General features: G+C 53.2%; 5 protein-coding genes across 5 annotated transcripts; 1 reads left to right on the top strand and 4 right to left on the bottom strand.

Annotated features, from left to right (window-relative positions):
- Positions 1–501: 501 nt before the first annotated feature.
- Positions 502–999, top strand: J7T55_007736 (uncharacterized protein; the record flags this gene model as incomplete). The annotated part of the gene is made up of 1 exon (XM_053134633.1): positions 502–999. One exon carries the CDS (start codon positions 502–504, stop codon positions 997–999), a length of 498 nt encoding a protein of 165 aa, XP_052987709.1.
- Positions 1,000–1,598: 599 nt separating this feature from the next.
- Positions 1,599–2,775, bottom strand: J7T55_007735 (uncharacterized protein; the record flags this gene model as incomplete). Its single annotated transcript, XM_053134632.1, has 2 exons — positions 1,599–2,345; positions 2,413–2,775. The coding sequence occupies 2 exons, from the start codon at positions 2,773–2,775 to the stop codon at positions 1,599–1,601; spliced, it is 1,110 nt and encodes a 369-aa protein (XP_052987708.1).
- Positions 2,776–3,579: 804 nt separating this feature from the next.
- Positions 3,580–4,583, bottom strand: J7T55_007734 (uncharacterized protein; the record flags this gene model as incomplete). Its single annotated transcript, XM_053134631.1, has 3 exons — positions 3,580–4,329; positions 4,383–4,419; positions 4,486–4,583. The coding sequence occupies 3 exons, from the start codon at positions 4,581–4,583 to the stop codon at positions 3,580–3,582; spliced, it is 885 nt and encodes a 294-aa protein (XP_052987707.1).
- A 742-nt stretch (positions 4,584–5,325) lies between these two features.
- Positions 5,326–6,654, bottom strand: J7T55_007733 (uncharacterized protein; the record flags this gene model as incomplete). Its single annotated transcript, XM_053134630.1, has 1 exon — positions 5,326–6,654. One exon carries the CDS (start codon positions 6,652–6,654, stop codon positions 5,326–5,328), a length of 1,329 nt encoding a protein of 442 aa, XP_052987706.1.
- Positions 6,655–10,123: 3,469 nt separating this feature from the next.
- J7T55_007732 (uncharacterized protein) lies at positions 10,124–12,507 on the bottom strand (the record flags this gene model as incomplete). The annotated part of the gene is made up of 3 exons (XM_053134629.1): positions 10,124–10,968; positions 11,065–11,964; positions 12,492–12,507. The coding sequence occupies 3 exons, from the start codon at positions 12,505–12,507 to the stop codon at positions 10,124–10,126; spliced, it is 1,761 nt and encodes a 586-aa protein (XP_052987705.1).
- Between the last annotated feature and the right edge of the window lie 8,508 nt (positions 12,508–21,015).

Below are 21,015 nucleotides of genomic sequence, written 5' to 3'. Positions count from 1 at the left end.
TATTAGGAAAAAAAAATAAAAGTTTTATTTTAGTTTTATAATAATTAAGGAATGCTATTTTATATAATATATTAGGTTAGCTATTAAATAGGTAGAATATAATATAACTAGGTATATAGTTTAAAATAATAAAAAGTAAGGTAGGTATATAAAAAGTAAGGTAAATAGGCTAAAGTTATTAAAAAAAAGAAAAATATTTAAATATAGGAAATTAATTTTTTTAATATACTTTATATAAATATAGTAAATATAAAATTTATATATTATATAAAGTAGAGTAGGGTAGTTTTATAATTAGTTAGCGAAGTATATAGTTTTATTAGTAAAGTTTATTTAAAATTATATACTGGGTAGGCTAAATGAAAGAGCTAGGTGGGCTGTTGTGAAAAACTGGGTGAGCTACTTATGGCTGCTTGAAAAGTATGCGTGAAATCGATTAGCAGCTTCACGTGTTTCAGCGTTGAGCTGCTGAGACTTGGCGACTTTTTTCAGTTGACAAGCATGGAACTGTATGGCCTAAAGCGGCTGACATTATACCTGGGAAATCTTCTCACGGAAATCTGCAACATCAACACCTCCGACGCAGCGAACAAGACACGATTTAAACAAGAGACGGAGTTTCCCCAGCGCTTTTGCGATGCCGTCATGAACGCATTTGACAAGGCTAGGCCAGTCGAGCCTGCGCAAAAAGTCTTCGCGGACTTTGCCTTCGCTGGTCGTACTCATTTGTTCAAGAACAAGGAATTTATGTCTTTGGTCAAAGATCAAGTGGTACCCGAATTTGGAAACCTTGTTCTCACGGCGCTTATGACTGGGTCCGTATCAAATGCCTTCCAGAGCAACTATACTTTTGGCAAGTGGCAAGACCGGCAAGTCAACCCCTCGTACACTCCAATTGGCTCAAATGACTCGCCCACCAATGCCGGTTGGGGTCGTGGACGTGACGGACGTGACGGACGTAGCGGACGTGTTGGACGTGGTGGCTATGGATGGGGCTAATTATGAGGCTTTCTACCAGGCAGGGTTGTAGGATCGCGGCACCAAGACTTACTAGAAGAGCACCTAGACCACCAGAAGTCACTGGGATCAACACAAACAGTCGATTCAGGCAAACCTAACATTTTTCTCTCGCATATTGCACCAATTGCCTTGATTGTTTAGCTCTATCCGAGGGCAAGTCCTCAAGACTACTTCATCTTTACTTACCAAGCTTAATTATTACTTCACAGTCTCAATCGTGCTGGGCCCTGTAACTTTGCGTCCCAAACCGAATCCACTGCGACAACGTCGTCGTAGCGAACACATATCACGACAAGTATTTCCTTACCACGATTCAACCTAGTTGAGTCAGGCTTACTGCGTAGATAATCAATGGAAACATATAGCTCTGAATAGCCTGCAGCCATTCAACGGACTCAGTTACATAGGTGTGCGTATTTAAAAGAATGTGGTTGATTGATTGCGTATGGCAAAGACCGTGGCTTTGAAAGCAACGCCTCTTTTAAGGGCAACTGGTCAGGGCGACTCGTTATGACCTAAGCCCGAAAATTACCTAGGTACCCCACGCTCTGCAACAATGCCCAAGACACCTCATCAGTCTAATCCACGATATCCTGAAGTCCGGTATGACCTGTCTGGCTCACTAATCCGAATCCTGGATCGCCCATGTAGCGAGAAATCTGGGACACGGTCGGAGGGAATCCGCCAGTCATGTCGAGAGGCTCCTTGGGGTTGACAAGGCCGTCCTTCCACTGCTCGAACGCCTTGTTGCCATTGAAGGCCGAGGAGCGTGGGCCAATCATCATGGCGCTCAGGAGGTCGTTTCCGAACTTGGGGATCTCCTCCTTCAGGTCCCTGATCTTCTCGTTCTTGAAGGTGTGGATCCGGGCGGCGTAGACAAAGTCAACGTAGACAGCATCAATGCCGGACGGGATAGCGTACGCAGCACGGATAGCAGTGCACAGACGGTCGACGAAGCCCTCCTCCTCAAATAGGCGAAATTGAGAGCCACGGAGGGAGGCTGGAGTACGTCTGGTCTGAGGCTCGCCATTCATCAGGACAGCGTGGTAGCGTTGGACGGGGTACTCAGCGGGGAGGTCTGCCAGATTGCCCATCTGGCAGATGGCCGACAGGTGCTTGCCGAGGTACTGGCCTAGGACTTGGTTGGCATAGGTCTTCATCTCGTCAATCAGGTAGAAATCTCCAAGGACCGACAGCTCGTTGGCCATGAGCATCAGATCGGCGTCGGCGGCATCGCTCAGGTCGACTGCGCCGCTGTAGAGGAACTCGAGGACTCGCTCGACGTTGTCCGGGGCGCTGATCTCGACAACACTAGTCTGGCCCTCCTTTAGAGCAGAAGTTAGCCAAGTTAACCATAGAGTTGTGGCACAGAGGAGCCATCAGAGTACTTACAGTAAAGCCACCTTCGAAGGCAGCACGGAACCACTTGCTGCGGTTGCAGACCACGACTTTGTGCACATTGTAGGTCTTGCCGTTTGCAATGACCTTGGCGTCGGCATACTTGCCGGACTTGAAGGCCTCCACGTCGGCGGAAGAGAAGCGCGTAGCGGGAACGGCGGCGGCGAGGTTCTGTTGCTTGACAATGGGCGTCTCGGCACCAGACTCGAGTGTCGACGGGAGGGACTCGGTGGTAAGTGGGTAGCCGTCAGCGGACGGGGAGACTAGCACACGGCGATGGCGACGGCGACGGCCCTCAGCGACACGGTTGCCGTCTTGGCGCTGAGGGTGGGAGGGCACGACTAGGTTAGACGACATGCTGGCGAATTGAACACCTGCAGAACGGTGATCCTGAGTCCCAGTGAGGATTGACGAAGACGAGGAAGAAGTGAGAGAGAGTTGAGCATGGAAAAATGTTGACAGTGGGGCTGCACACGGTGAAGGTCAAATGGTTTGTTTGCTGACTTGGGATGAAAACTCACTTTGCAGAGCTGGAGGCCACAAAGAACAAATTATTAATTTCTGCATGTAAAAGGTCGTTCTACAGGCAATCATCCTACAGGACATTATCCTATTGCGGTCATCCCAAGAAAGGTTGTCCCAAGAGAAATCATTCCTTACGGCAGATTATCTCATTGCTGGTTATCCTATAACTGCTTATTCAAAATATGATTAGCCTACAGGAGCTCTATTTTCTTCTGACCGCCTCTATCTATTTTACATATCACAAAGATATCTTAGCCTCAAAACCCATAACCGAACTTTAAGTTTATTTTAGGTTATAGAACAGATCGAGTACCGCAAAGCATATTGAATCATCTTGTAATACCAATCACCAGTGTGCAAGGGCTTGCTACTTGTCTAACCCATGTCAGGGTTGGGAACTAAGGATAATATTTGCATTGAAAAAAGGACTTGGGACCTGACTGTTTAGCCCTAAGTGTAAAACGTTCAAAGCGCGGCAGAGATTGAAAGCCAACTAATCCACTAGACCCCAAAAGCCACCGCCAATGTGCAATACGAAAGTCAGCGCCAAAACCGGTCCGGTGAAGCATGTAATTGATCCCTAAAGTCTATGTAGGTAGGAATCCGCACCAAAAGTGACCCAACAAGAAAAGCCCGCTACTCCTCAGTGTCATCGAAAACTCGCCACGAAACGCCAGCGCCCTGTCCCTGGTCCATGCTCTGAGCACACTCCTCGCAGCAGACCTGTTGGTATCTCTGAGGGAACCTCACTCCAGACCACGGATTGAAGACGACCCTGTCCTCCTTGGAGACACCCTCTCCGCAGCCAACGCACTTCCGACGCCTCTGGATTTCCTTCTCAGGCTTGACCATTAGATTCTTCATCCATGTAGTGTGATAAGTCCCGCGGAATTGGGCCAAAAACACCTCCTTCACGAAGCTGCTGGGTAGACTATCCTCGCTGACATCCCAACGAAGTGTTGGGTCACGAAAGAGCACGTCCCTGCCAACAACGGCAAAATCGACGAGCATGAATAATGGAAGCTTGCGGTCCGCCAGGCAGACCTTTTCAGCTTCGTTGATTCCGGCCTCGAAGTCTTCGATAAATTTGTTTCGGCCTACGGCTTTCACGGCCTCTGAGAAAGGATAGATGCAAATCTCATTCAACTTCCGGCTTAAATAGAAGCCCAAGTGTTTCTCGGCGTATTTCGTGAGGTCAGGAATTTCGAAGTCATGGCCAAGGTTGTAGAGTAGGATGCAGTTTTGAATCAGTGGCTGGTCGGTAGAAGGGTATTCGACGATCTCGATCATTCCAGCTCCGTAAATGAATTCGAGGACGAGTTTGATGTCATTTGCGCTATGTGGTTCCATAGTAATGACTTTCCTTTTGTCTTTCTTCCCCGATACCTGTCCAACTACGGTCAGCGAATGTGTGAGGTGGGTGATTCAGAGCGAAATACCTTGTCGGTGTTCAATATCTTGTTGAAGTGGCCACTTCTAGAAACCAGAATTGCTCAGTGAAGAGTGAATCTGGTGTCCTCTGCGATCAAGGTGCAATCTGACTGGTCTCCATTTTGGAGGATGCGGAGGTCTCCCCTCAACTTGAATTTCTGTCTCTTGGGACTCGGCTCGGCGCCATCGCTTTCTCGCTTTGCAGACATCTTGTTGGCTGACTTTGAGTACCCGGATCGATCACCTGTTTGAGAAATAAGGAAATGGTGAAAGACGAGGGAATGGGTTGACTCACTCAGGAAAAGGATGGTCTAGTTTGAGTCAGAAGAAAGTTGCCGAAGGAGGTGATCTGAGAATGGCAGGCAGACGGGGACATACAGGTAAGGTGATGGCCTCCGTGAGCAACTTCTCCACCAGCTTTTCTCAAAGTAACAACTGCTAGCTTGAAAGTACCTAGACACCAACTCGAGCTAAAAGAATATTGTAAAGCTGAAGAGAGTCAAGTACTCGATTTCAATGCAGTAATTTGCGATTAAAGAGTAGCACACACTCTCCTGTGATTTGGGGAAGGTAGTGGTTGGATGGTTTTTGTCGGCTGACGTTGCAACTGACTCGAAAGTTCAGTGTAAGTTGAATGGGTCAAAATGGACAGTGGAGAGTGAAGTCAGCCCTGGATTGCGTAGAGTAATGTGATCAGGGCGCTTCCAAGGTCCTTCCGTCTTTCCGATCCTAAATCATGACTTCCGATGTTGTGGGAAACGATGTAGCCGGGATGAGCTATTTCAGATGGGGAATTCAAACCAAGGTATCTGAAAAAGAATGCCAAATTCAATCTTAACGTCAGAAGGGACCTTGAAAATCTCTTTCTTGGGAGACTTGAGTTGAATGTAAATCTATGGGCGTTGGGTGTAAAGTACAAAATCTAAAGTAAGGTCGTAATCACAGTCCTTTCTAAGAAGCGGCATCCACCCACCTCTCCATCTTCGCCTTTCCAAAGGTGACCTCCAGCAGAGACTTTGTAAATTCATCAACATCCTCCGGCCTAGCATTGTCCAAGAAACTCTCTATCTCATGTGGAGTATTCATCGACACATCCCTCTCCCTACACATCTTATTCCACGCATGGCTCGATGGCGCGTCCCAGACACCAGCCACAGCTGTGAACGACAGTGCACCGGGACAGATCGCCCAGCCCTGCAGGACGACAGTGTAGACGATGTGTATCCCCTGAGCGAAGATCCATGTCCGGCGCACCGACTCGCCGAAGATCCACGTGTGCCACATTATCTCCTCCTGCGAGGTGGGGCACGTGGCGGCGGGCGGCGTCGCGCCCGGGGTCGCGGCACTCATGATGTCCACGACGCCGAGCCCGAGGCCCCTCGCGGCCGTCAGCGCCCCGGTCGTGCCGGCGGGGGTGAGCTGGGACGCGAAGGCGACGCTCTCGAGCATCTGCTTGAGCCAGGCCATCATGACTGGCACTCGTTCCTCAGCGAGGGCGCGCAGGTGGATGTTCCCGTCGAGGAGGCAGATGATCTGATATGTGAGGAGGGCTTGGACCCTGGAGAGATGGCCGAAGGGGTCGAGGCTGCTCGATGTCTTGTGGTTCTCTTCGTCTTTGAGGAGCTGCTTCGACCGCTCTTCTATTGTTCGGTGCACCATGTCCTCGTTCTCTTCGGTCCTCAACATGTATAGCGCAACAGACGTGTACGCATCTTGCACTATCCTCGGTAGCCTGAAAGAATAGAGCTGTTTGTGGATGAAGGTGTTGCCACCTGTCGAGATCCAGTCTGACAGCCAGCCTTGGCCTTGTGTAAGGAAAGTCTTGAGTGCGACGCGGCTGTAGGGGGATGGAGGCATCGGGGTTTCTCGATAATGTGGCAAGTCGTTCTCTATATTCCACGACTCTGGTGACATAAACCAATCGATACTAAGCTGCTTCGCAGGTGTGGATGAGAGTAGTGCTGTGGGCCGAGCCAACTCGAGCTCCGTAGTGGGCCGAGGTATGGCACCGAATTGAGAATTTGGGGGAAATGAGAGCAGTAAATTCGGGTCCCAGAGATCGGCTGGCCTTTCAATTTCCCTCGTGACCATGGCGGTGGGTGGTTGGACTGGCACAGGAGCGTCCTGCAGCCGTACAAACGAGCTTGGTCTGGTTGGGAGTGGATAGATACACTCGAGGTCCCGTGACGCGCAGCGGTGACATCGTGGGCTCTCCTTTCCGCACTTCCGCTTTGATTTGGCGCATGACTCGCAAGCTTTTACCTCGGGAACGACCTCCATCGCTGATATTGAATATGTGAGTATATGTTGAAAAGAAGTCTTGCGACCCGCGGGCGGTCGGGCGGACGCTGAAGTTGAAGTCGAAGTCGTGCGGACTTGGACGGCCGCCAAGGCGGAGCCCGGTGGGAAAGATGCCATTTTAGGTTGGCTTCCGCGGACGCCAACCGGTTTGAGTAAGATCGTCTCGCATTTGAGCTCCGGGTAGGCTGTAACTCAACTTGTCGTTATGCTCTATTGAAGCCATGCATTGGCCTATCACCCCCTTATTCAAATGACTTCTGGCTCGGGAGGATCTGATGGAAGACGGGCGGATGATAGATTTTATGGATATTATTGAGTGATTTGTGATCGAATCATTGGGAATAAGGTTGTTCCTAAGGCACTGGTTTTGAAAAGTGCTCGGAGTTTGGACATTGTTAGAAGCCCGCCGCGGACACGCTTCGCACATACATAGAACCAGGCCGCCTAGCATTGCTTACTATTCAACATTTAAAATCGCTAATTATGGCCTCGAGTTTTATCTCTGATCTGGACATCGCAAAAGTGCGTCGCACTTTTTCGTTAATTGAGAACGCTCATCAGCTGCAAGGTCTTAATGGACTGAAAAGTGAGATGCCCACGGTAATGGATGATGGCTTACATGCAAAACCTGTGCAATGATTACCATACTCCTCTAGAGAGTATTTATTGGTCAGTTTGTCATTTGATGTGTCCTTCGTCTTCCCCCTCTCCCAGGACTGGACCCAGAGCGAATGAAGGGCATCACGACGACCGCACACTCTTGCCAAGTCAGGCTTGGTATCAAGCAAAAGAATTCGTCGCGGCCGAAGATAATTCCCTTTCCAGTTTTCCAAACCACCCGCAAAGGACGTCGAGCCGGTTCTCAATGGATGATGCTTACCCGCGAAGGCCTTATTCAGAGCTACATCAACATATAGAACTTGACCTTGTACAGCGCCGCGAGGCGAAAGATTGCATGCCTAATGGATGTGTAGGTACGGCTTATAGTTGAGGTCCACTACACCGAAGCCCTTGGTCGTCAAATAGGAGCGCTGACTGCGCGAGTCAGCGCCGACTATCTCAAACACGTCTCTCCCGCTGAATTGATATGTTGCTATTTTCTGCTGTGGTTTCGATTTGCAGAAAGTCTTATAAATGTATCTTCTGACTCGTCCCGACCTCCTCATTCGCAACTGACAGCCATCAAGAAACTACAACAGGAAGGCTAGGCTGGATATGTCCAGCTGGAATTGGAGGTCAGGCGGGGTTTACGTGCTGATTTACAATGTGATTTTGAAATGAGTGAAGCGAGATTATTACTCCTTGGAAACCTCATACTGACCGTGATTGCTTTTTTGGCCGAAATGAGCAGTTGATGTGTTTATTGCAAAGGAAGCCATTATGAGTACAATGTTCGGGTTGCCAGTCTGTATCGAATCAGCGTACGAAACGAACATAACGAGATTTACATAAAGGCTCTGAACGGGCGAAATGTTACTGAAAAGGACAATACTGCATGCGTGGACCAAGGAGATTGTGAAGAGATGTGATGGAAACATGGTCATGGTCAGAGTAGTGGCAACAAGATTTCACAGTTCCTACACCTAATCAGATTAGCCTACAAGCGGCTTTGCATTGGAACCAGTCGGAATACCTGAGATTGGTAACTTAAGAGCTACTACCATGGAATTTGTTTTGAGACTTCAAGGCCCGTGATTGAAGGGTGAAGGCTGTTTGAGCCATTGGGCAGTGCATAGAGACTTGGCGAGGTTCTGGCTCAAGAGCTAAGTAATTCCATACGGCTCACTGTTCAGAATAGACATCAGGCACAGACATGCTCTACGAAGTGCCCGTGCATTCAGAGAAAATGATTTTTTTGGGGGGGGGGGGGATTGTGCTGTGTGTGGTGCTTAATAGACACGAATGTGGTGACTGGCATCCATCTTGAGGTCATCAGCGCGGATGCAAAGCAGATCGCTAAGACACATCACGAACTTGAGCTGGAGATAAATCGAGCGAGGAGTCCACGATGATCATGAACGGGAAGGCTTGCATGAGTTGAGTTCTTGGAGGCCATCAAATATATCTACCTAGATTATTGGGCTAGACAATGGTGGTGAGTCTCTCCTGTATCTCTGGAGATGGCGATGCCATCCTCTTGGGTACATATAACCATGCCCAACCCATGAGGCGCAGTGGAAAACAAATTATGATTTTTGAATGCGACGTTATGATATGAGCCGGCTTGAGGCCGTGCCATGCCATCTTCTGCAGGCCTCGTGATGCTGGTCACACCTGCCAAGGCGAGCCGTCGCCGTTGCGCAGGGGGATCTCGAGGTGAGCTTCCCTGCTTTGATTCACAATGACGCAACCAGCCACCGCGGGCGCCAACGTCGATTTCCATGGCAGACTCAATTCCTTGGCCGGCTGCCTCAACAGTCCTTCACATAAACCGTATATCAACCATCCACTTGCCCACCTAAATGTCCTTGGCGCGACCCTGAGTAAACTTTATCTGCACACAAACCTAGAACTCTGCCGAAGCAACGAACACCAAGGATTGCCACTTACGCCGCTTTGATAAATAAAGGTACATTTCCTTCCCACCAAACCTCTCTTCAATTACCCACCACCTTTCAGCATTGCTGACTCCTCAATTGATTTGCAGAACAAACCATTCAGACTCCTCGACTTTATTCAAGAGCAAAATGCCCTTCTTCTACTCAAAAGGCTTCGGCGGAAAGCACTTCGGCACGAACGTCACCGCAGACCGCCACGGCGTGCGTCGCGGGCCCTGGCGCTTCTCCCTCGGCCGGTTCAACTGCTTCAAGTAGCGGAGAGGCAATATCAGCGGTGGCGTTCACGGGGGGCATGTCCACGGCAGCGCTTCCCTCCCGCGGGTGAGGAGGAGGAGGCGTCTCCGAGTGTGAGACTTGACGCATTTGCACATGTGGAACATGGCGGAGGAATGACGAGATTATACGACATGATACGACACGACACGATGCACCATACAAAGTTACACAGCGAGAAGCGGAGGATGGCCGGGAGGACCATAGGACAGGATAAAAGGAACTTTGCCAAGTTGAAACACTCTGGTCGCCTCTGGTGATGTTCGCTTCTGCAATTAGTTTCTATGGACGGTGGCATTCCTCATTGTCTATTGCGGCTCGCTGTCAATGTTGAGGGGGACAGTTTTGCACTTCTAGTCCGCCCAAGAACAAGGCAACATGTTCACACATGCGACGATTCAGAGAGTGTCCCATGGTCTATTGGGCTAGCTCACTTTCCGATTCCGAAGATCGACATCGCTTTTGTTTTGACACTGGTCAGACGGTCCTTCTACGGATAAGTGGGTGGGAATTCGTTGAGACTTGTGCACATGGGCCGAAAGGGAGGTTCTGTCTGCAGTCCAACAGCTAGGCATAATTAATACAGAAAAACCCATCTGAGCAGCAAACAAAGCTTCTCATTGACCACGCAGTATAGCGTCTGCAATCTTCTCAGCAAGCATGTACACGGTGCTCTGCGGGTTCGCCGGGATGGCAAAAGGGAACGCGCTGGCGTCCACCACGCGCAGGCCCTCAACGCCAAACACCCTCGCCTGGGAATCGACCACGGCCATTGGGTCTGCAGCACCGCCCTTGCCCATCTTGCAGGTGCCGCTCGCGTGCCACACGGTCGACGCCGTCTGGCGGATGTACGCCAGGATCTGCTCGTCCGTCACCGCATCCGCGCCCGGCGCGATTTCCGGCCCGACGCGGACGGGGTCCAGAGACGGGTCGGCCCAGGCCTCGCGGCACCGCCTGAGCGCCGCCACGGCGACCTCGGCGTCGGCTGGGTCCGTGAGCCAGCCCAGGTCGATGATGGGGGCGTCCTTCATGCTTGCGGAGCTGATAGAGACGTTGCCTCGGGACAGGGGCGCCGTCAGGGTGGCGCTAACAATGCCGATGGTTGAGTTTGAGGCCACGAAGCCGAAGGGGATGTACTGCACCTCGGGCCAGTCTGGCGGGAAAGTGCCGAGCTTTTCCTCGGTGGCCTGGGAGAAGTTGCTGCGTAGCGAATCGGGTATCTTCTCGAAGGAAAAGTAGCCCCCCGCCTGGCTGTATGGTCCGGCTTGATCGTTGTGATAGTCTGCTAGGGTGGCTTGTCTGATGGATGGATCAGGTGAATCGACGAACGTGCCCCCTGTGGGTGTGTTCACGCCTTGCAGGACGTTGAAGCTTACTTGGTCCCAGAGGTTCTGGCCTACGCCGGGGAGGTCGCTAATGACCGGTATCCCATAAGACTGGAGGATTTCACTGGGCCCAATACCTTGATGAAGATGGGTGTTAGAGCCAGACGTATACACTATGAGAGGGAGAAAGAGGGAGAGACTCCCGCGTGAAAGACCGACTTTCACAGACTTACCCGAGACCATCAAAAGCTGTGGGGAATGGAAAACACCCCCTGAGAGGATGACTTCTCTCCCAGCACTCAGCGTGTGTTCCGACCCCTGAGTATCTACAGATACCCCCATAGCTTTTCCTTGCACGAATAGAATCTTGGTTGCCTGCGTGTGTGAGTACACGGTGATATTGGTCTCCCGGACCGCCTCCTGCAGATAACTCGTCTGAGACGACGAGCGACTGGCGTCTCGCGGGTCGATCGTAGACGTGGTCCAGCCGCCCAATCCAGCCAGATATCCGCTGTTCAAGCCTTTGGGAGCAATCGGCATGCCAATGGCTTGCAACCCCAGCGCGAGCCATGAGGTGGTAGGGTCGACCCAGTTGCCAAAGGACACCTGCAGCGGCCCCGACGCGGAAGCAGAAGCAGCAGCATCACCATCACCATCATCACCGCCGAACGCGTCCGGGTCCCAAGTCGGCGTCGCGTTCGCCGCGTTGCGCTTCTCCAGGTCGGGCGGCGTGAAGCGGCAGCCCGCGCGGAAGAAGGGCAGCACGCCGTCCCAGCGGTAGCTCCCGTCGCCGGCCTCGTCCGCCCACCGGTCGTGCGCGCCCCTGGACGCGCGCACGTACGCCAGCGTGTTGAGCGCCGAGCTGCCCCCGAGCGTCTTGCCGCGGGCGTAGTGGACCGGCCGCCCGCCCGCGCCCTGCTGCGGCACCGAGACCAGGTCCCAGTCGACCAGGGGCTCGCGCTGGTACGTGGCCGGGTCGGTCCCGAGGACGGGCAGGCTCAGCGCGTAGTAGGGCACGACGCTCTGATTCCCCGTGTCGGCCTGGTAGCTGCCGCCGGCCTCGATCACGGCGACGGTGAAGTGAGGGGCGAGGCGAGCTGCGATTGCGAGGCCGGCTGTTCCTCCGCCGACGACTGTACAGGAGGCGGTCAGAACGAGAGGCTTAGGTTGTCACTTTGTAAAGGTGGCCTCGTAAGAAGCATCTTAGCAGGAACATTAAAACTTGCCTACGTAGTCGTAAGTTGCATTTTCCCGGGTATGGGTGCTGCACTCGACTGCAGACGCCCCAAGTATTACGACCTGTAAGAAGCGAAACCACATTATCTTGCGCAACTTAATGCGTATCTGGTGGATTCATGCATAGGAAAGGTCAATTGTTTGATCCCTTTTACTATACTTATAAGCTCAGAGCCCCCTGCTGAAATACAGCGCTAGAGTTCCAATAGCTCATCCTTCTGATGATGGTTTCAATTAACGATGTTACCTTTCAAACTGTCAGCTTTCCCCCAGAGTCCCACTTTTCAGGGGTAACTTATTAGATAGTCGATATAAGTGAACCTTTTTCCCTTGAGTCCCATGTAAGTAAGACAGGCTCCCACAATTTTTTTACTTTTTTTTCAGCTTTCCACTCTTGCTACCGTCTGTGTATAAGGAAGCTCACTGATGGTGAGTGTCATCACACCTTCCGTAACATGTAAGGATACTGGGCCGATTCCACCGACTATTTTAAATTTGTTCCTGTGTAGTAGCTTAGCGATCTACCGATGGAGTAGCAGCAGATTTCCGGAACCCATGCACCTCGGAGGGAAAACTATGGGACCTGAAAGTCAGAGGGTGTTTCTGGCTTCGAGGCTTTGTTCTGTTCATAGGCATATTCACGAGACGAAAGTGATTGAAGTTACAAAGAAATAGAATTATGTAGGCCAGATGCTAGGTTGGATTGTCTACAAGCCAAAGAATACGAGGCTAATCTATCGCCATTATAAGGCGGGCGAGACTTGATAGGAAATGCAAATCCTGCAGGTCGACAAATGCCATATCAAAGAATCGTCCCGCTGTATGATATACCTCGATACCTAGTGAATCACATCACATGAATAACGTTGAAGTATACAAATTTAGAGACCTGAATGAACGTAACAATTCCCGGCATACTTGGAAGAAACACAATTCCCTACGCATAACTTCGAGGATCACCTCTTCCTCGACACCAAAAGAACCATACTTGGCCGAAGCAAGCGTTTTGATATGAGAGCTAAAACAATCCGCAATCCCGCAGTCAGTCCAATTAGCATCTCGTATTTCGCGCGCATCAAAGCCGATCGGGAGACAATGGCTCCCCTGAAAGGGCTCTCAAGGCACCAGTTCCCAGGGGCGAGGAGCTCGACAGCAGCACGATAAGCCCCATGGACTACTCAGACTGCTGTATGTCGCGACCATTGTATAACCACGGAGTAAAACACACGTCTTCGTCTACCTACCAGGCATGAAAACCTGTGGATAAATTTCCAGGCTCCTATATTTTTCTTTTTCTTTTTCTTGAGGAGCCAGCGGGTACCACACTCCAAACCACACACGTTCTCTTCTCACCCATCATCGACGAGAGAGAACCCGCCTGCCTACGCAGACCCGGACGAAAGGGGGCCGCGTAATAAATTGGGGCTCAGTGTGGCGTCACAAATAACGAGGCACTGCGTCAGGGCGCGAAAAAGATTACATGATCTGCGTGCGGCCCAGCTCAGCCATGGCTGCGACCGCTCTGTGCGACTGCCCACCAATGCGAATTACGTTGAGAGCATCGACGATGATGCGGCCGCGGGAAGGGGGCTGTATCATAGCGTTGGTTGCAGGCAACGATCGCGGGCATTTGATCCAATCCCAGGCATGCCACTAGCTGTCCCGCCGTGCGTGAACATCACAAGAGAACAGTGGACGGACATTGGCGGACACACAACATAGGGAGTAGACTTGTTTATATATTGCATTCTGAGACCACATGGCTTTACGCACCAACATGCAGACCCCTCGGGCCGGGCATCGCAAGCAGCCCATCCAACGACGACGCAGCACCCGACGCCATCGCACCAATGCAAGCAAGACAGAAAAACGTCCGACTCACCCGACATCAAAAGCATCTGCGCCCCGGGTTCGGACGCAAGCCCCCCCCATCCAGCCTCCGGCCTCGCGTCTGACATCTGACGTCCCAGCCAGCCCACTGCCCCCAACCCCCCCCTCTCCCCTCCCCTCAAGCCACGGAAACCCGCTGACTTGGGTTCTGCACCCCAAAGATCCCATGCCGATCAAACAAAGGCGTAAGCACAGAGGTGGGCAAATGGAAAGACACCACGTTCCTGAGAAACAACGCCACACTTCCTACATCGCCCATCTGACCACCCTCGGGGACCTTTAAATACCAGCCCTCTCCCCGTGACTATGCCGTCATGCACGGCGTGCCTGGCCTGGCCTGGACCTGTGTTACCTAGAGACACCGCGGAGCCGAGTGCGAACTCGGATCTTGGGCTTTCACTGAAACGTTGGGGGCCAGGAAACCCACCACTGCAGAGCGACGATCCGGGGGAGGTCCGATCTGGACGGCGCCAATGATCGCAGAAGCGCTAAATATTGACTAGCCTTTGGGTATTGTGCCCTACTGCAGGAGGGCAGGTCAGGCGCTCAAAATGTCTTGCATACCTTTGGACGGTCTCCGCACATTGTCAGATGCAGCTAATAATGACACCAAAAACACTGGCTGGCGGGGGTAGGTGACAGGAGAGCGGAATAAGCGCGAGAGATTGGCCGCACGCTCGCCCGCATATCCGGCCGCCGTCCTCACAAAACAACTCGAAGCAAAGGGCTACCAGGTCAGCGGCTTGCGTGGCAAATGCCAAAAGAGCGGTGAATATTCGCAACTCCAAAGACTGGCCCGAAATCCACTGCGGAATATGTGACGGGGCGGGAATTAATGGTGCGGCACTTGTACCAGGCCAACCTAACACTTTAGGCTCGGCAAGCCCCAGCCAGCTCAGAGGAAGAACCGGCCCGAGCCAGGATGAGCCCAGCGGAGGGGGCTAGGGAATCAATGCAAGGGTCTAGAGCTTGACCTCTTGCAGCTTAAAAGGCTGAATTGTTTGCAGAGATCTATCTTAGTGCAGAAACGTGGACCAGGTGGAAAAGGAAGATGTGCTTCGGAGCCGTGGCGCGACAATGCTGGGCACTGCTGCGTTTAGATGGCTCAGCTGAGACTCTGGACCAGCAGCCTGGGATGCGCATGCCACTCGGCATGACGGATCTCGTTACTGTGACTAGGCGCCGTACGTAGCCCGGATTACTGGCCAAAGCGCCAGAGGCCCGCTCTTCTCACTGTATGCTCAGCCAATCGAGGCACCTGTCATAGGACTCGGTCCCAGGCTGCTGGAGCCCAGGGTGCCTGGGGCCTGGGGCCTGGGGCCTGGTCCTTGGCCGGGCGGAGAAGCTCGGGCCCTCGATCGGTTTCAATGCCTAGACTCTTAGATCGCAGCCTGCTTCGATCCGGGCCACACCGAATAGCCGGGACCTGAGACACTGCACGCGGTGTGCGCAGTCTGGAGGTGGATGTCTTGAATATGGCAGAATGGTGCCATGGAACGATTGGGCCTTGATATAGGATATATGTCGCGGCACTGCAGCCACTGTCGCAGCACAGCAGGCAGCGTCCCGCGGCCTCGTGGCACGGGGCCACACGGCCACACAGCGGGAAGGCTTTGTGATACGGCAACGGCTGGACCAGAGCCACTGTTTCTAATGCGACTGCTCAGCAACCGGTCATTACCTGTACATTGTACCGGTGGATAAGTTCAAGGTCCAAGTACCAACCGAGAGGGAGGCGTGGTAAATATAGCAAAGTTGAAGCTTCTCTCACGCGGTAGAACATCGGCAACCCTCTATGTTACGTTGGATAAGATTCGCGCAGAGACCGCGCCGGCGCTGTGGCATCGGAACTCGCGGAAGGCAAAACTCCGGCATCTAGCTGTTGGCAAGACAAGCGACGTCCTTCGAGCGGGATGTTCTGCCGATAATGCAGCATTGTGCGTGCCGATATGGGAGCTGCACCTGCCATGTTGGCTGGCTTACTGCTCCAGGCCGATGTGGCTGGCCGATTTTGGCTTTAGCAGGCAGAAAATTGCTGGTTTAGAATTATCTCTTCAGAGCCAGGTCAGTTGGTGGTGTCGCTGGCGCCAGCAACCCCACTTGTTTTATGATTGCTCCTGCAGGTCCGGGAATTTTAGGTTACATGCGAGTACCTCGCGGATGAGGGTTGGTCGCAGTGGTTGGTGTTTGAAGAAGTTAGTCGTCTACCACAAAAGCTAGCACGGCCATAGCTTTAGGGAAAGCTCTGTGCTGCCCCTGCTTAGGTTCTGTCGAGTCGGGAGTAACACAAATTGACAGTGTCGATCGCCAGGTCGCGGTCATCTTCAAGGTGCACTGTGAATTGCACCTGGAGAACAAGATCAGATGACAGCCTATCCTCAGCGTAGGTTCATCATGCGCAGACGCTCCTCAGGTCGCAATTCGCCACTTGCAACAACAGCACCCGCAGCCGAGTGAGGGTGGAAAGCCTGTACCGTCAGACCCTAAAGATGATGGCCGACCGCGAATGGGATTTGGAATATGCGCCCACACTATTCTTCGGGGATGGAGCCCTCGCAGGGCATTCGGATGAGCTGAGTCTTTAGGTAATGACCCATGGCTAAACATTGCTTTTGTGTGTGCCTGAACGAGACCGTCGCCGAGCTAGACAATTAGTGTGTTGGGGTGTGGAAGCGGAGCCGAGTTTTCGGCACCGGCAAGGAGGCGCCGGCTAGACGCTTTTGGTGCTAGGTTGGAAGAAAAGACAAAGAACAATGTACAGGTGGACTTGTTACGGGGCGTAGGTCCAAAATCGGGAAAGCGGCGGTCTCCTGGGGTCAAACTCAGGAACAGCATCGGCAGTCGAAGACTGGATCTGAGAATGGTAACCATCCAATGTTTGATGTCGAACCAGCTTGAGTTTCTGAGCGCCCCGGCGGTCACAAGCCAGGGAAATGGCGAATTCAAGCGGCCCCTGTCGTCCTGCATGATGCAAGGCACAGGCCCTACTAAGAAACTCTGATGTCGGGGTTCTAGTGGCAGTGTGTGTTGGGTGACATTGTGTGGGTCGAGATAGAGGTCAGGCGACCAATTGGTTGGGTGTCGCCCAGTTCCTTCATCGTCTCTGGCTTGACTCTGAAGGTGCTGTCGTTGTCGATTGGAATAAGCAATCGTTCGACTGTACCAGTCAGAAGGACAGCATCGCATCTGCTGGGTAGTGGGCACGGCCGTGCTATCTACTGCGTCGTAAGTGGTAGGCAGGTGACTATTGACGTCGTACTGTGGGAACGGGAATGCGGAAGCTGAGTCGGATCTCATGCTATGGCGGCAGACTGGTTACTCGGGCGGTGCTCGGTACGAGAATTGAACCGGCGATTGGCGTTGCGAAACTGTAATCAAATCCCCCCAGTAGAATGAATTGGAAACATGTGAACACAGCACGACGTCTTGTCCAATGGCATCTGGAGTCGGGTGTTTCCTGGATGCGGTGATCGGCACCAGAGATGCAGTTCACGCACAATTGAGAATCTATGGACTGCCGAGAGGCGGGATTGTGCGGTTGGCAGGACCGAGCAGAACCGAGCAGGACCTTGAGCGGTGGAACATGTCATACAGAAGACGGAGCGTTCACAGCCACGGGCTGTGTCCTTCAGCGACCAAGGTAGTCGTCAGGTTGCCGGCGAAACAGCAGCGAGGTGTGTGTCTGAACAGGCTGACAGGCCGACAGGACGTTGAAGATGGCCTTGTCGATTTTGGGGCCGGGCCTGGGGTCTGGGGCCTGGGGCTCGGCACTTGGTGTAGCCTCAACGCGGCGAAGTTGTGCTGGCTGTTGCACCACATTACCGTAGCAGTGGATGACGAGAATGGTGGTTCAGAAGCATAATTTGTATTCCGGAGTGTCTGATCGCCTGCGGCATTCTCCATACATAGACCGACTGTATACGGGCCTGGCAAGCTTGGGGGGGAAAAAAAAGAATGGACGTCGAGTTCGTAGATGTGGAGTGGAATGGAGTGTGCTCACCTGCCAGGCCACAAACACAAACACAAGCACAAACACATCTGGAGCAGAGAGATGCCAGGCTGCCTGGCTACCTGGGTAGGAGGGCGTTTCACAGTGACAGGCCCTATCAATGATGATTTGAGTTTGCTGTGGATAAAAATGGCCGTCTCGTCTTGGATTGAATAAAGTCTTGTCTTGAATGTACGGGTATTGGTGGAGGAGGCATGTCCCTGTCAGGGTATGACTTGGCCGCGGGCTTGGGGCAGAGACGGTCTTGTGTAGAGGACAGCAGGCCGCGCGTCAGAAGCCAAAGCTAAATTGATGGATGCTGTACTGGTTGCTGTTAGGGTACTCAGGTAGACAGAGGACAGGTTCAGCGTGTGAAGTCCGGTTCAGACCATTGTCACGAGAGAGAGGGCGAGCATGAAGTCTACCACGTCTGGCACGCATCTGGAGTGTTCATGACTCGAAGAAATCCAATTAGATGGTTGAGCACGACGGGAGGAGGAGAAAGGCAGATGGACAGTTACAGTACAGCGAGTGCCGTCAGACTAGGACGGGCAGAGGGCAGGCAGGGCATCAACAGATCAGGAGGGTAGATACAGCCTGGCGCAACTGGCGAAAGGCAGGTCCAAGCCCAAAGTCCATCCAGTCAGAGTTCACTGGAAGGAAAGTCCATTGGGAAACTCCAAGTCCAAGTCCAAGTTCCAAGTAGCAAGTGCAAGTGCAAGTGCGGCGCCCCGACGGGGGAGCACAGACCATACCTTATTTCTGGCTCCAGGGCAGCAGCCAGGGCAGCCAGGGCAGTTGCCCGTCTTGCCCGTCTTGCCCGTCTTTGCCCACCCAGCCATCAGCCATCCAGAAGCAATCCAGAGCGCCAGCCATCTAGAAGAGACAGGGGCTTTAATGGGGCCTGGGTCTACCAGGCGTGCCAGGCAGCCAGGGCCCCTGCTCACCAAGGCATGCCAGGGCACACTTGCCCAGGTACCCTGGGGCACCTGGTCCCTTCTTGCCTTTTGTTTCCCCTTCCCTTGCACCTTGCTGTGCCTTCCCGTCCAGCCCCGCCAAAACCGGAAGGCCGATCATCAAGATGTTTCCTTCCCCCCTCGTCCCGCCCGTCTACCCGTCTGTGCACTCACCCACACCAAGGTGCATGCGTGCAGCGCATGCAGTGCGTCAGCATCTACCTAAACCAGAAACGCTCAGAGATAGAGAAAGAGAGAGAGAGAGAGAGGAAGACAGAGCTGAGCAGTAGAGAATGCGAATGCAGCCATCCGTTGTGTTCGTGATTGTGGGTAGGCACCTGCGCTTGCCTCCTACCAATTTGTCTGTCTGTGTCTGGGAAGCCACCATCAGCTGTGTACAGTAGTCCGGTATCGATGTACCCAGGTACCTCTTCCCTGCCACCTGCCACCCCCCTCCTTTGTTGTCTTGTCATCAAGCTGCCACCACCTGGCCCCCCCCCCCCCACAAAGAAACTTAGAAGCCGCGATATCATCATCTTCAATCAGGGTTGATCCATCTCGCCTCGAGCTTCTGGCTTCGCGCTCGCCTCCTCCGTCGCCCTTCCGTCGCCCTTCCCCTCTCTCTCCCACCCACACCCAACCCATCTATCCGCACCGTCAGCAACAGATCCAGGTCCAGGTCCAGGTCCAACAGCCACCTCGCCCGCATCCAGCCGACAGCCAAACCTAACCCAACCTTGCCAGCCTTTCCAAAGCGCCATCCTCATCAATCAGCAGCAGACCAACGCCCGCCACCGAGAACGGACAAGACGCCAGTCTTCCAACCCATCCCATTCTTCGGAACAAAGGGTCCCCCAACATCATGCAGACGAGCTATCAAAACACTACAGTAGGAATCCGTACATTTGCTCACCCCCCTCGCCCCCGCCATTCCACGCCACTATGCTTCTTGAAGCTGGTCCAAGGGGTGTCAAGGTACACCAAGGTCTGTGCTGAGCTTCTGGCCCACAGCCCAGGCGGCGCCTCCTCCTCCTCCGAGCTCGTCCAAGGGTCGTCCCCGTACGAGGCACACTGAAGCCGGCCCTATTCTGACAGCCACTACCATTGGATTTGGCCCGCCTTATCGCCAACAACCGCCGATTCCGATCCATCACCACCCACGCACTGCTCGCTTGCTCGTTTGTACTGCTGTCGTGGCGACCCACCTCTGGCATTTCTTGCCCGTGCCTGGATTGTGCACTTTTGGGCCCAAGAGTCAGTCAGCATCGACGTTGAACATCGTCATCTTACACTTGTGAATCTTCGACGACTTCACCAGAGCAGCCTTTGCCCACCAAGCGCAAGACTGCAGGGGAAGCACCGGGAGCTGACATCGGTTATGGGTGGATACATTAGACAGGCACGCAGGCACGCAGACGGGCAGACAGAGACAGACGGACGCGGAGACGGACAGACAAAACAGACACAGGCACAAAGCCACCACCATCGGTTGTTCCTGCGTTCTGACTCCTGTCGTTCAAGTCCGGGAGCTGCTTGGCCTGCCGGTTCATCCCACGTCCCACGTCCGCCTCCCTCGCTCGAGCAGCCATCTCCGCGCCAATGCGAGGGGCACTTCTTAGAACGTGCAATACATGCGCCTTTGACCCCGTCGCCCAGGCTCGCCAGGCTCGTCTTCGCCGACCAGCCCTCCTCAACCATGCCACCCGAGCTGCCGCCGTCGCATCCCGGCAATCGCCTTGTACTGCCCAACCTCCCCACTCCGCATCTCAAGACGAAGCCGGACCAAGGAACACGAATCACGAATCAGACAACCCGCATACTCTAGAGTAGCTACCTGGAACTACCTGCTCTGCCCAGGTACACACACACTAACGCTGTGGTGTTGTGGCACGCCTCCGCAATCAACTCGCCAACAACCCGCCAACCTTATCTCGCCTCGCTGACAAGACCCCGAAGCACGCAACAGCACCCCGATCTGTAGCTCCGTTGCCCTCTGTCATCAGTGTGTTTCCGCTGTGCATCGCGACTCCTGCCCGTCACCTGCATCACCGCCCACACACAATCAGACAGAGTCGAGACGACAGTGACAGCCCCCCTCACTCGTGCAATCCCCA

The sequence above is a fragment of the Diaporthe amygdali genome (assembly GCF_026229845.1).
Source record: "Diaporthe amygdali strain CAA958 chromosome Unknown NODE_46_length_305281_cov_63_574154, whole genome shotgun sequence".
In the NCBI taxonomy this organism is placed as follows: Eukaryota; Fungi; Ascomycota; class Sordariomycetes; order Diaporthales; family Diaporthaceae; genus Diaporthe; species Diaporthe amygdali.
Note: the sequence above shows the minus strand (reverse complement) of the source record. Positions and strands in the feature narration are given on the sequence as shown.